This window comes from Hyla sarda, chromosome 1 (genome assembly GCF_029499605.1).
Source record: "Hyla sarda isolate aHylSar1 chromosome 1, aHylSar1.hap1, whole genome shotgun sequence".
NCBI lineage: Eukaryota > Metazoa > Chordata > Amphibia > Anura > Hylidae > Hyla > Hyla sarda.
Genome location: NC_079189.1, coordinates 332,093,414 through 332,109,423, shown reverse-complemented (window position 1 = coordinate 332,109,423; position 16,010 = coordinate 332,093,414). Strand labels below are relative to the sequence as shown.

At 42.8% G+C, this 16,010-nt stretch overlaps 1 protein-coding gene across 4 annotated transcripts in view; it reads right to left on the bottom strand.

Annotated features, from left to right (window-relative positions):
* CNTLN (centlein) overlaps positions 1-16,010 on the bottom strand; it is a 419,445-nt gene that overhangs the window by 378,056 nt on the left and 25,379 nt on the right. For all 4 annotated transcript variants that reach the window (XM_056552149.1, XM_056552148.1, XM_056552151.1 and 1 more), the window contains exon 3: positions 4,574-4,662. In XM_056552149.1, coding sequence (XP_056408124.1) covers positions 4,574-4,662 — 89 coding nt within the window. The remainder of the gene's footprint in view (positions 1-4,573; positions 4,663-16,010) is intronic.

Genomic DNA, 16,010 nt, shown 5'->3' with positions numbered 1-16,010 from the left:
ATATATATATATATATATATATTTATATGTGTAACACTCAACAAGTATACAGTAGTTTTCCTACCAAGTTAGTAGTATGCAGATGACTGTAAATGAATGCAGATTTCACACTTTCATAGATTTCTTAAATTAGAGGGAAAAAATAAACAGGGCTGAGCTGAATAGGTCTATAAAAGCCTCCTGTGTAGAAGATCAGTCCAGGTGGATTTATGCTAGCTCTTCCCTCTACCTATTTCTATGATACAATCACAGAGCAACAAAGAAAACAAGTGACCCTGTTTGCATATTACAAAGATCAATAGTATTTCAAGTAGTTGGAAAGTACATTATAGACGGTTACAATGGCTTGATAGAAATACCTGGAGGTTTTGTAGTGTCCCCAAGGCTTCTGCTCATTTGCACAGCAAAGACCTTTCTTGTTTTGCTATTTACTGCTGAAATTTTTTTTACTAATCGCAAGAACAATATACTAGAATATGTTTCTCCTTGCACTAAATATTAAATTCAATGCAAGTTAGGAACTGTAAGATGTTTTAACAGCTGTTCATTGAACGCCACTGTAAGCTGCCCGAAAGCTATGGCTTTAACCCTAAATGACCCAACTCAAGGCCAAAGGAACAAAAAGTTTCAGGTAAAGGGAACTGGTCACCAGATTTTACCATACAAAACTGATTGACATACGTTATATAGGGTAAATAAGGTTTCTTACAAGGTTCTGGTGTCCTTTCAGCTGTAGTGTACAAAAGTAATTTTAAAACTGTCCCTTCCCATACAGTCATGGCCATAAATGTTGGCACCCCTGAGATTTTTCTACAGTAACATGTTTTGCTGTACACATTTATTCCCTTTGTGGGTATTGGAACTAAACCAAAAAGGGGGGGGGGGAAGCAATTTGGACATAAGGTCACACCAAACTCCAAAAAAATGTCTGGACAAAATTATTGGCATCCTTAATATTTGGTTGCACACCCTTTGGAAAAAATAACTGACAGTCGCTTCCTATAATCATCAATAGGCTTCTTACACCTCTCAGCCGGAATGTTGGACAACTGCTCCAGGTCTCTTACTGGAAGGGCGCCTTTTCCCAACAGCAATTTTAAGATCTCTCTTCAGGTGTTCAATGGGATTTAGATCTGGACTCATTGCTGGCCACTTCAGAACGCTCCAGCACTTTCTTGCCAGCCATTTATGTTTTTTTTTTTTTTTTTTGCCTTGCACACATTCAAGGCACCTAGTGCCAGAGGCAACAAAACAACCCAAAAACATCATTGAACCTCCACCATATTTCACTGTAGGTATGGTGTTATTTTCTTTGTAGGACTGATACCGTTTTTGGTAAACTGAAGAATGATGTGTTTTATCAAAAATCTCTATATTGGTCTCATCTGTCCACAAGACGTTTTTCCAGAATGATTTTGGCTTACTCAAGTTCATTTCGACAAAATGTAGTCTTGCTTTTTTATGTCTCTGTGTCAGCAGTGGGGTCCTCCTGGGTCCCCTGCCATAGCGTTTCATTTCATTTAAATCTCGACTGAGTTTGCGCCGACACTGATACTCCCTGAGCCTGCAGGACAGCTTGAATATCTTTGGAACTTGTTTGGGGCTGCTTATCCACCATCCGGACTATCCTGTGTTGACACCTTTCATCAATTTTTCTCTTTCATCCACGCCCAGGGAAATTAGCTACAGTGCCATGGGTTGCAAACTTCGTGATAATGTTGTGCACTGTGGACCAAGGAAAATCTAGATCTCTGGGAGGTGTCTTGTAATCTTGAGGATTGTTGATATTTTTCCATAATTTTGGTTCTCAAGTCAGTTCTCTTCTCTTTCTGTTGTCCATGCTTAGTGTGGCACACACAGAAACACAAAGACTAAGTGAACTTCTCTCCTTTTTATCTGCTTTCAGGTGTGATTTTTATATTGCCCACACCTGTTACTTGCCCCAGGTGAGTTTAAAGAAGCATAACATGCTTGAAATAATCTTTATCCACAATTTTGAAAGGGTGCCAATAATTTTGTCCAGCCTATTTTTGGTGTGACATTATGTCCAATTTGCTTTTTTTTCCTCCTTTTTTGGTTTAGTTCCAATAAACAAAAAGGGAATAAATGTGTAAAGCAAAACATGTGTTACTGCAATCCTTTTCTGTGATAAATACTTATTTTTCTAGAAAAATTTTAGGGGGTGCCAACATTTACGGCCATGACTGTATGCTAATGCCCTGTAAGTAGCCATTGGGGCATGCATAATCCTTAGGTAGTCCCAGCATTCCAGGCTCTAATCACGCCTTCTCAAACATTGATTGACAGCTTGGGCACAGCTGACGTCACTGTTTTGCTCCCTCTGCACATTGAATCCTCATGAATTCCCAGAAGCAGTGCTATCCCTAGGCATAAAGCTGCTTCTGGGCTCACATGGCTTTACTGTACAGAGGGAGAAGAGCGGTGATGTCGGCTGTGCCCAAGCTGTCAATCACGCTTTGAGTAGGTATGCTTTGAGCCTATTAAGCGCTATGACTACCTCCGGATGCCGCACGCCCCGATGGCTACTTACAGGGCATTAGCAAATCGTGAAGGACAGTTCTAAAACTACTTTTCTACACTATAGATGATATGGAGTTTTTTGTTAAAAGATTCAATACAGATTGTATTTTACTGAAATCTCTCCTTTTGCTGGGCTTGAAAGTTAAGTGGATGGAGTCACTCAATGGCTGACAGCTTTTTCTTAATGAGCATGCCTCCAGCTATAGCTGTCAATGAGTAGGACTGCCCAGTCAAAGCCCAGAATAAGCAGATATTAAAAAAACTAAAAACACATTATTTAAAATATAAAAGCAGCACAAGCAGGACAGCGTCCGCGGGTCATATACGATTAGTTCCCAGCGTACTGCGGCTGATAATTCATTCAATCGAGCCATCGAGGATTCGTGCAATGTAAAAAGTGCATTTAATACTCACCTGTCCCCGCCGCTCCAGACCGCGTCCTCACCGCTCCCGATGCTGTCCCAGGGGCTCCCGATGCTGTCCCGCTGCTCCGGCATCTTCTTCGGGATCCTCCGGCTTCTACCACATCTTCTCCGGTGTCCGGGCCTCGCTTTCTGGTGACGTAATTACGTTGCGGCGTGCGCAGCTACGAAATAACGACGCCAGAAAGCGAGGCCCGGACCCCGGAGAAGATGCAGAAGACGCCGGAGGATCGCGAAGTGGATAGGTAAGTGAACCTGTCCGGGATGCTTAAACTGCTATCCGACAGCAGCTTAAGCATTTTGCGTTGTCGGATAGTTAATGCGATGGGATCAGACATATAAAAGAATCGTATGTCGATGCTGACATCGACATGCGATGGCCTCTGAGAGGCCATCGTATGTCGATTTGATCATATGTCGGGGCCATCGCATGTTGGGGGGGGGGGGGGTTACTGTACAGGGATTGCAATTAAAAAATAAAAATAAAACAATGCATCTGTACATAAACGGGGGTCGATATTTTCCTCAGGGAGAGGACACCACTTCTGGTGTAGGACAGGCCCCTCACCTGAGCAAAGCCAGATAACCCTGCTCTGGACTGACGAGGGGCAAGCACCCCGAAACAGCTGTCTGCAGATGGGTCCTCTCTCCTTCTGGAGAGAGTTCTGGCTTGGCATAAATCCCAATCAGTTCTGAGACTTCTTAACTGGAGCCTGAGCTGTTTTGCAGGACACACTACCTGTGAAGGTGGTGTGGTGAGCTAATTTGCATTATATATATATATATATATATATATATATATATATATATATATATATATATATATATATATATATATATATATATATATATATATATATATATATATATAATATATATAATATATATAATATATATTATATATATATATATATATATATATATATATATATATATATATATATATATATATATATATATATATATATATATATATAAACTCAATGTATGTATGTGTGTATGTTCCAGCATCACGTCCAAACGGCTAAAGATATTAACATGAAACTTGGCACACATGTTACTTATATGTCAACAACAAACATAGGATAGGTAATTTAACCCTTACTCACCCCCATTTGCCAGGGGCGGGGTTTATGTTTAAAGCCCATGCAAATCAATGGGAAATGTATGTTCCTACATAACTTCCGTACGATTGGAGATAGTTCAATACCGGGTCGAGATATGACAACAATATATATGATGACGGGATATGAAGTCAAAAGCTTCCTCCTTTGTTTATTTATTTTTCTCCCCAACAAGGATTAGGAAGGAAAAACTGGGCAACGCCAGGTATTCAGCTAGTATGTGTGTAAAAATTATATTATATAATATATTATATATATATATATATATATATATATATTATATAAATATAAATATATAAATATAAATAAACCTTTCCCCACATTCTTATATATCTGCTCAGCTCATTCTGTTCTAAAACACACAAATGGCAGATCAGGCTGCTTTGTTCAACGTGGCAGTTTACCTTGTAAACGCGATGAGAAATGCACTAACCATATATTTCTGCTAAGGTAAAGAAAAAAAAATTGCGAAGGTCCCAAACTTACCTGTCAACTACCAAGGAAATGGCTTGTGTTATATCTGGATTTAATACTTGAAGGCGCTTCCATAGTGACCATACGAATTCTTTATCAGCCTTTAAACAGTAAAAAAAAAAAAAAAAAAATAGTTAATTTAAAAGCATGCAGCGTCAAAAAAAAGGCTATGTGCAGCTAGCATGTTTCAAGTTAATAATAGAAGTAAAAATGTAAATACAACTGAATTAAAAACAAAAAACTGTCCTTTTAGTTATTAAAACAATATTTAAAGGGCACCCGTCAGATTCCAAAAAAAATTAAAAATGTTTAATATATCCTTCATCCTTATCCTGACCACGTACATCTTATTTTTATGTGTCTAGCACCTTTATTTATTTTTTATTACACTTTTAAATTTAGCTCACTATTCTGAATTCCTCTCAAAGGGAGGTGGTGTGGCCTCACTGTGCAGGACATTATTATGCTGTCTGTTCACACCTCCCCTAGCATTAGCAAAACTACAACTCCCAGCATGTCCTCACTGACAGTAGCGGGACACAAGCTGACAGTGGGAGGATTTTTCCTCTAGCTGAACACTGCGCTCACAGCTGTCAATCAAGGAAGTTTGACTGACTTTTTCAGTATGAAATACTGAAAATTTTCTAATGAAAGCAATTGCAAAAACTATTGGTTTTGCATGCTTTACAACATATCAAAAGTTTTTTGTATCTGACAGTGGCCATTTAACCCCTTGGGGATGGAGCCCATTATGACCCTAAGGACGGGAGCATTTTTTGCAAATCTGACGACTTTAAGCATTAATAACTCTGGGATGCTTTTTCTTATAAATTTGATTCCGAGATTGTTTTTTCGTGACATATTCTACTTTATGTTAGTGGTAAATTTTCGGCGATACTTGCATCCTTTCTTGGTGAAAAATTCAAAAATTTCATGAAAAATTTGAAAATTTAGCATTTTTCTAACTTTGAAGCTCTCTGCTTATAAGGAATATGGATATTCCAAATAAATTATATACTGATTCATATATACAATATGTCTACTTTATGTTGGCATCATAAAATTGATGATTTTTTACTTTTGGAAAACATCAGAGGGCTTCAAAGTTCAGCAGCAATTTTCCAATTTTTCGCAAAATTTTCAAAATCTGAATTTTTCAGGGACCAGTTCAGGTTTGAAGTGGATTTGAAGGGTCTTCTGGTTAGAAATACCCCATAAATTACCCCATTATAAAAACTGCACCCCTCAAAGTATTCAAAATGACATTTAGTAAGTGTATTCACCCTTTAGGTGTTTCACAGGAATAGCAGCAAAGTGAAGGAGAAAATTCTAAATCTTCATTTTTTACACTGGCATGTTCTTGTAGACCCAGTTTTTGAATTTTTACAAGGGGTAAAAGGAAAAAAATCGTCAAAATTTGTAAACCAATTTCTCTCGAGTAAGAAAATACCTCATATGTGTATGTCAAGTGTTCGGCGGGTGCACTAGAGGGCTCAGAAGCGAAGGAGCAACAATGGGATTTAGGAGAGTGAGTTTTTCTGAAATGGTTTTGGGGGGCATGTCACATTTAGAAAGCCCCTATGGTGCCAGGACAGCAAAACCCCCCACATCGCACACTATTATGGAAACGACACCCCTCAAGGAACGTAACAAGGGGTACGGTGAGCCTTAACACCCCACAGGTGTTTGACAACTTTTTGTTAAAGTCGGATGTGTAAATGGAAAAAAAGAAATTCCCACTAAAATGCTGGTTTTTCCCCAAATTTTACTTTTTTACAAAGGGTAATAGGAGAAAATGCCCCCCAAAATTTGTAACCCCATTTCTTCTGAGTATGGAAATACCCCATGTTTGGACGTCAAGTGCACTGCGAGAAGAGAAGAAGCGCCATTGAGCTTTTAGAGAGATAATTTGTTTGGAATGGAAGTCGGGGGCCATGTGCATTTACAAAGCCCCCCGTGGTGCCAGAACAGTGGACTCCCCCACATGTGACCCCATTTTGAAAACTACACCCCTCACGGAATGTAATAAGGGGTACAGTGAGCATTTACACCCTACTGGCGTTTGACAGATCTTTGGAACAGTGGGCTGTGCAAACAAAAAAATTAAAATTTTCAGACACCTGTGGGGCATAAATGCTCACTGTACCCCTTATTACATTCCGTGAGGGGTGTAGTTTCCAAAATGGGATCACATGTGGGTATTTATTTTTTTGGGTTTATGTCAGAACCACTGTAAAATCAGCCACCCCTGTGCAAATCACTAATTTAGGCCTCAAATGTACATGGTGCGCTCTCACTCCTGAGCCTTGTTGTGCGCCCGCAGAGCATTTTACGCCCACATATGGGGTATTTCCGTATTCAGGTGAAATTGCGTTACAAATTTTGGGGGTCTTTTTTTCCTTTTACCTCTTGTGAAAATAAAAAGTAAAGGGCAACACCAGCATGTTAGTGTAAAAAAAAAAATTTTTTTTACACTAACAGGCTGGTGTAGTCCCCAACTTTTCCTTTTCATAAGGGGTAAAAGGAGAACAAGACCCCCAAAATTTGTAGTGCAATTTCTCCCGAGTACGGAGATACCCCATATGTGGCCCTAAACTGTTTCCTTGAAATGTGACAGGGCTCCGAAGTGAGAGAGCACCATGCGCATTTGAGGACTAAATTAGGGATTGCATAGAGGTGGACATAGGGGTATTCTACGCCAGTGATTCCCAAACAGGGTGCCTCCAGCTGTTGCTAAACTCCCAGCATGCTTGGGCAGTCAATGGCTGTCCCGAAATGCTGGGAATTGTTGTTTTGCAACAGCTGGAGGCTCCATTTTGGAAACACTGCCGTACAATACGTTTTTCATTTTTATTTGGGGGGGGGGGGGGAGACAGTGTAAGGGGGTGTTTATGTAGTGTTTTACTCTTTATTAGTTGTTAGTGTAGTGTAGTGTTTTTAGGGTACATTCACACTGGCGGGTTACCGTGAGTTTCCTGCTAGGAATTTGCGCTGCGGTGAAAAATTTGCCGCAGCTCATACTTGAAGCAGGAAACTTGCTGTAAACCCGCCCGTGTGAATGTACCCTGTACGTTCACATGGGGGGGGGGGGGGGCAAACCTCCTGCTGTTTCAAAACTACAACTCCCAGCAGCATGTACTGACAGACCGTGCATGCTGGGAGTTGTAGTTTTCCAACAGCTGGAGGCACACTGGTTGGAAAACCTTCAGTTAGGTTCTGTTACCTAACGCAGTATTTTCCAACCAGTGAGCCTCCAGCTGTTGCAAAACTACAATTACCAGCATGTACTGATCACAGAAGGGCATGCTGGGAGATGTAGTTATGCAACAGCTGGAGGTACACAACTACAACTCCCAGCATGCCGAGACAGCTGTTTTCTGTGTGGGCATGCTGGAATTTGTAGTTTTGCAACATCTGGAGTGCTACAATTTAGAGATCACTGTGCAGTGGTCTCTAAACTGTAGACCTCCAGCTGTTGCAAAACTATAAATTCCAGCATGCCCACACAGCAAACAGCTGTCTGGGCATGCTGGGAGTTGTAGTTTTGCAACATCTGGAGGGCTACAGTCTTGAGACCACTATAGTGGTCTCAGACTGTAGCCCTCTAGGTGTTGCTAGGCAACTCACCAGCTTCCGTCGCATCCAGGGAGCCGTCCTCTTCTGCCGCACACCGCCGCAGATCTCCGTCGCCGCCCACCGATCGCCTTCGCTCCGCTGCCTCCGGACGGGTAAGTGGACACCGGCGCCGCTCCTCTTCGTTTTCCCCGTTCTGCCCCGCCTATTGTGGGAGGGTAGGACGGGGAAAACGAAAGTAAACCCCCCCCCCCGCCCCAGATCTGCTATTGGTGGTCGCGTCTAGACCACTAATAGCAGGGATAGGAGGGGTGGCACCCGTGCCACCTCACTCCTATCGCTTTAGGGGGGATCGTGGGTGTCTTAGACACCCGCGATCCCCCTTCTATTCCAGGTCACCATGGACCCGTAATCGGCGCAAATCGCAAGTGTGAATTCACTTGCGATTTGCGCCGATCGCCGACATGGGGGGAGGTCTAATGACCCCCCTGGGCATTTGCACGGGGTGCCTGCTGATAGATATCAGCAGTCACCCCGGCCCGGTCCCCATCCGGCGGGGACCGAAATTCCCACGGGCGTATGGATACGCCCTTCGTCCTTAAGTACCAGGACACAAGGGCGTATGCATACGCCCTTCGTCCCCAACAGGTTAAACACAAGATAAAAAGAGTTATTGCTACTTTAATAAACTTTTGGCATGTCGTCCATCATACTTGGTCTCAGTTCTGAGACCTGATGAAGCATGGAGTAATGTGCACAGTTAAGTAAAATATCCTTTATTTAAATTCCTCATGTAATGATAAATATATCTTCCAAAGCAAGTAATTATAAGTAATTCACCATTGCAGAGCTTTATAAAACACTAATCAGGCCAAATGCAGAATAATGATCTACCCCTAAATGCCTCTGGCCATCACCCTTGGAAACAGAGACCATGTGACTTTTATGCTGTCTAGGGGGCGTAGCTTGCAGTTCTGTCTCTGAGTCCATGTAAGCTAAGCCCCCTAGAAGCATCTGCACAGAAGAAAGATCTGATAACTCTGAGGGAGTTTAGAGGCCAGGGACTTGACTGCAGAAATCTTTAGCTGAGCAGAGAGAGATCGAAGAGGACGCTGTGTCAAATGTGGGGGAAGGAGGAGAGATCTTGATGTGTGATGAGGTAAACAGTGTCTCTTATGAAGCAGAGCTGTGTGTGTGTTAGGCTCTTTTCACACAATGAGCATTCATCCGTTATTAAACATCCATTTTCTGTGTAAAAATGGATGTATAATAACGGAGGAAATAACGGGTGCTAAAGGCTGAATAAATATTCATCCGTTAAGACCCGTTATAACATCCCTCCTTTATGGCCGTTTTAACATCTCTGCCTACAGACTCCCTTAGCTGGGACTACTACTACTACTCCCATCATGGAACATACTTCTTTCCATGACGAGAGTAGTAGTTCCTAGGCTGCGTGAGTCTGCCGGTGGCTGGGGGAGGCTACATTAGTGTTTGTACTACAACCCCCATCATTCAACAGACTTTGTTCCATGATGGGGGTTGTAGTACAGTGGATGAGGGATTGATCACACAGTGTCTCATGCGATTAGAAGTTATTAAACAGGGGAGTGGGCGGCATTCTGCACTCCTCTGCAATGTATGATGTATTTCCTGTACTTTTATTTTTAAATTCCCTGCCGGGAGCCCTAAATGGCCGGTGCTAAGGAGCCATTCAGGGCTCCCGGCGGGGTTTTCAAACAGAAGCGCTGTGGTGGGGAAAGATATATAGAATCGCTGGTGGGGTATATATCTGGCCGCCCGCAGTGCATTTATACATGTTCCCCCGCAGTGCATATAATCTATATATTGTCCCCCGCAGCACATTTATATATTGTCGTTCCCCCCGACAGCGCATTTATATATTGTGCCTCCAAGTTGCTATGGGCAACTTTGCCTCTGCACAGGTTTTTATAAATCTCCCCCTAAAAGATTATACAATATGGTGTAGAAATAAAATAAAATAAAAAAATATGCTAAATATTAGTTGGAAATAGACTATACAAAAAAATAAAATAAAATACATTCTAATAAAACAACAATATTTAATTAAGGCCTTGAGGAATTTGTGTGAGGTTTTTTTTTTCCTTTCCAGTCCATTGTTTTTTTCTTCAGCCAGACATCTTTAAGTATGTGATCCCAGTATAAATGAAGCAATTTTAGCTATCTTAATCAAAAGTAAGTTAAATGCTTTTTTTACAAGTCAATACACTAAGCTGGCTGTGAATGGGCATCTTTAGTAGCTCTGGCATGCAAGTATTTATTTCGCTTAATTATTAAACAGCTTTTCAAACATCTTGGCACAATTAATAGAGACGCTAAAATTGCTCCCTGAATGGTTACAAGAGCCAAACAACATCTTTTGAAAGAAAGCTCCATATCCCGTCTAAAATTGGCACAGGAAGCAGGTTTTCCAGCTGTCCAGGCCTGCGAGGAATCAATCTGCAGCCTACCTAAGGATTGTCGAGCATACTTGTTTCACGCCTGCTGATCAGTGCACAGGTCTGCATAGAAGAAGTTTATCAGCAGCACATTAGAAGGAAAACATTTGCTGTGCCCGCTGTGCTGACCAAAGAGCATAAATAACATCACAAAACATATATGCTAGAGCATATTAGAGAACCTTTTTCGGCTTGGGGCACCCCTCCGGAGAAAAAAAAAAAATAATTTGCGGGGCACCCCTACCAAGGTTGACAAGCAAAACATAATTTAAAAAAGGGAAAAGCGCCGCAATACACAAAATGCACAATATCTATTTATCTTTGGGTGTGTAGATTAAAGTGCTGCTTTAGACAGCAACTCATCATCTTTTCCACCTGGCCCGGCCATCATGACTATTTCTTCCAGCCACAATTCTTCACCATTAAACCTGCAAAACATGGGTTTTTCCATGGGTGACAGAGGGGTGTAGAAGAGTGTACATGGGTGACAGAAGGGTGTAGAAGAGTGTACATGGGTGGCAGAGGGGTGTAGAAGAGTGTACATGGGTGGCAGAGGGGTGTAGAAGAGTGTACATGGGTGGCAGAGAGGTGTAGAAGAGTGTACATGGGTGGCAGAGGGGTGTAGAAGAGTGTACATGGGTGGCAGTGGCATATGGGGTGACCGATGGGTGTAGAGGTGTGACAGATGGGTGTAGAAGAGTGTACATGGGTGTAAAAGAGTGTACATGGGTGGCAGAGGGGCGTAGGGGGTGACAGAAAATGTACATGGGTGGCAGAGGGGTTTAGAGGAGTGTGCACGGGGGGCAGAGGGGTGTAGAGGAGTGTGAACGGGTGGCAGAGGGGCATAAGGGGTGACAGATGGGTGTAGAGGAGTGTACATGGGTAGCAGAGGGGTGTATAGGAGTGTACATGGGTGACAGTGGGGTGTACATGGGTGACAGGAATGTAGAAGAGTGTACATGGGTGGCAAGGGGTGTAGAGGAGTGTACATGGGTGGCAGGGGGTGTAGGTAGTGACAGAGGGGTGTAGAGCAGTGTACATTGGTGACAGGGGCGTAGTGGGTGACAGAGGGGTGTAGAAGAGTGTACATGGGTGACAGGGGGCGGAGGGGGGTACATGGGTGGTAGAGGAGTGTACATGGGTGACAGAGGGGTGTACGGGATCACAGAGGGGTGTAGAAGAGAACATGGGTGACGGGGGGGGGCGGAAGGGGGTGACAGAGGGATGGACAGGCGTGACAAGGAGATAACAGAGGGGTGGACAGGGGTGACAAGGATGTGGTCAGGGGTGACAGAGAGGTGGATAGGGGGGTGGCCAAGGTGGACATGGATGACAGGAGTGTGACAGGAGGGTAAAAGAGGGGTGGACAGGAGTGACCGAGAGGGGTGGACTGGGATGACAAAGGGTTAGAGGGGTGAATAGGGGGGTAGACTGGGGGGTGGAATGAACATTGGTGACAGAGGGGTGACAAAGGCACAGAGGGATGAATAGGGGGGTGGACATGGGTGACAAGGAGTAGACTGGGGGTGAACATGGGTGACAGGGGAGTGGATAAGGGAGAGGGGGCGTGGACATGGGAGACAAGGGGTGAGAACAGGGGGTCAGAGGGGTGAATAGGGGGTGGACATGGCTGACAGAGGGGTAGACGGGGGGGGGTCACGCGGGTGACAGAGGGGTGGCCAAGGTGGACATGGATGACGGGGGGGGGGTCACGCGGGTGACAGAGGGGTGGACAAGGGGGTAAAAGGGATGAACATGGGGTGAATTGGGGTGTGGACATGGGTGACAGGAGGTTGATTGGGGTAGACTGGGGGCTGGACATGGGAGACTGGGTTGGACATGGGAGACGGGTGGTAAAAGAGGGGTGGACGGGGTGACAAAAGGTGGACATCCACCCCCCCCTCCCCCCCTATTCACCAATCAGAGCTCCTGTCACCCGGCGGGGATTGTGAATTATGAGAGCTGTATATAGGAGTCGGCGGGGAGCGACCCCCATGATAAGAGTTATTGTCCTGGGGCTGAGGTGCAGATCTGCGATCCGCATTTATTAAGTTAACAAGCCGGCGGCACATGCGGCTACACTGCACTCCCCGCCGGCTCCAGGCATCTGTACACAGCTGTCATAATTCATAATCCCCGCCGGGAGATGGGAGCTCTGATTGGTGAATAGCTATTAAACAATCAGAGCTCCCGTCTCCCAGTGGCGGGGATTATGAATTATGACAGTGTAAACAGAAGCCTGGAGCCGGCGGGGAGCGCAGCGTAGCCACATGTGCTGCCGGCTTGTTAACTTAATAAATGCGGATCACAGCGGGTCTCTGGAGAATGACCGATCTGCACCTCAGCCCCAGGACAATAACTCATCATGTAGTCTGTCCATGATGGGAGTAGTAGTCCTAAAAGTCCCGCAGCTGGGGAGATGTGCAACTGCCATCCCTCAGCGCTGCGGTACTATAACTACTCCCATCATGGGAGTAGTAGTCCAAGGGCAGAGGGACAGATCGAAAGGGGGTCTCACTCCTGAGACCCGCTGCAACCTTTACTGCTCTGCCCCCTAGTGATGACGTCATTAGGTGGTGGAGCTACACAGTCCAGGCCTGACTCTGTTCACATGAGTTTTACATAATAGAATAGAGCCTTTCTGACAGTGTGTTCCCAAACAGGGAGACTCCAGCCGTTTCTTAACTACAGCCCCCGATGATGGGAGTTGTAGTTTAGCAACAATTAGAAGCTCCTTGTTTAGGAGCATGATGCATTATGTGCATAAAAATGTACTAACCCATATTTTTTTTTCTTTTCTGCTCATTTCAGATCTGTGAATGCGGAGGACTATGTCAGACTCAGTGGACTGCGACGATGACCAGCGTTTTTTTTTATTTCAATAAAATGTTTAATGAGGGCTGTGGGGGAGTGTTTTTTTATTTTTTAAATAAAACATTTTTTTCAATGTGTAGTGTTTTTTATAATTGAATTTTCAGGTTTAGTAGTGGAAGCTGTCTTCTAGACAGAATCTATTATTAAGCCAGGGCTTAGCGTTCGCCCCAAAATCAGCTAGTGCTAAACTCCAATTATTACCCAGGTACCCACTGCCACAGGGGTGCCGGGAAGAGCCTAGGCGGTAACAGGCTGGCGTTATTTAGGCTGGGGAGAGCCAGTAACAATGGTCCTCGCCCACCCTGGTAACATCAGGCTGTTGCTGCTTGGTTGGTATCTGGCCGATACTGAAAATAATGGGAACCCTATGCAGGTTTTTTTTTTTTTTTTTTTTAAATAAATAAAATGTGTGGTTCCACCATTTTTTTTTTATATCAGCCAGATACCAGCCAAGCAGCAACAGCCTGATCTTACCAGGGTGGGCGAGGACCATTGTTACTGGCCCTCCCAAGCCTAAATAACGCCAGCCTGTTACCGCCTAGGCCCAGGAGCGCCATTTTTGATGCTCCGGGCCTGTTGTACCGGCTCTTCCCGGAACCCCTGTGGCGGTGGGTACGGGGTAATAATTGGGGGTTAGCGCTAACTAATTTTGGGGCTAACACTAAGCCCCGGCTTAGTAATGGATTCCGTCTACAAGACGGCTTCCACTTCTAAGCCTGAAAATTCAATTATAAAAAACACAGCACATTGAAAAAATTATTTAAAAAAAAATAAAAACTCCCCCACAGCCCTGGTTAACCCTTTTATTGACATTTAAAAAAACGCTGTTCATCATCGCAATTCACCGAATCTGACAAAGCACTCCGCATTCACGTATCTAAAATAAGAAAAACAAAGACAAAAACTACAACCATTTCTGTGATTTCTACACTATCAAAAAGCTGTTGTGAAATTTTTGATGTAAATTGGACTCTCACCCCTTTGAAAATATCATGTAAAGCAGAAAAAATACGTGGACACGCCCACTTTTACAAAACTGACATGAACAGTGTAAACCGTGGCACAAAGCTCTTTGAAAATATGATCGATATTTTTCACGGCAAATGATTTTTTTTTTTTTTGGGGCGCAAAATTCTTTGAGAATTTATGATTTATGATTTTACTATTGTGAAGAGTTTTGTTCGGCGCACACTGCTGCTCCAGCACTTCTAGCTATGTGAGCAGTGTACTGCGGAAAAATGCCACAGGTCTGTGAAGTGTGCGGTAGAGAAGGAGTGCATGGTAGAGCGAGGGGGGGGGGTTTCTATATTTGCACAAAATTTCTCAAAAGGAGTGCACAACTTTAGTAATAGACAACTTATGATAAATCTCCTTCATTTTGTGTATTTATTGAAAACAAGGATAATTCTTTGAGTGATTAAAATTTTTAAAAACTTTACTTAAAAGTAACAGGTTTTTGCTTTGATTTTTTCAGTACGTGTTCATAACTGTATAATTCAGTAACAACGCTCACACTCCACAGTCACTTATGATAGAGATATTATATATATATATATATATATATATATATATATATATATATATATATATATATATATATACATACATACACACACACACACACACACACACACTTAACATACAGAGATTTTAGGCAAATATAGAAAGAGAGGGCTTTTTTTATTTTTTTATGTTTTATTTTTTTTAAGTATATTTTTCTGAATGGCAAAAAAAAAAAAAAAAAAAAAAAAAAAAAAAAAAAGTATGATTACCAGAGGGTAATTTTTGTATTTTCAACGAATTTCATTTTCCACTAGTCTATTTGCTATACACTATACTAAACCATTTCAGGAGTCCTTTTCTGAATGACATTATTTGCAAAAGAATATGTCTTATCAGCCTACAGAAATAAACACAAGACAGTTTGCAGATAAAACTCACTCTATTAGATAAACTAGAGCAGCAGCTGTGAATGTCACCCGCTACTAGCAGCTCCAGCAGTTCATCCACCAGGCGCATCATCATATTGAATTATAATAAATGAGAGAACATTTCCTTTCATCATTTCCATTTAAAGAATTTCCCTTTGTGTTGTTCCTATTAATAATGGATGCAGCTAAAGAAGGAGTTACTGTGGAATGGAAACTGACAAAAGAGGGACGCTTAGGCACGCAGCCGTACCACTGAGACTGGATTGTTATTCAGGCTCTGGCAGTTTAAAGAAAGTTTGGAAGATTGAGATCACAGACGTCTTCATGCACATTCTGATTATAGAGGAATAAAAGGCGTTCTTTGTAATCATTTATAGCAGCTACCTGTTTACTCAATGGTTCGGGTTAAGAAAGCATATATACGGAAAATAAAAAAAAATATATAAAAAAATAGGACATTGCCAAAAGAATAGTCATTGTTCCTTTGTTGTAGTGCAAAGTATGGCGGGTTAAACAGTACTCATGCATGCGCTACAAAAGTACTGTAGCTGCTCAAAATATATCTATTGAAGAGCAGGAATTGTTCCCTAG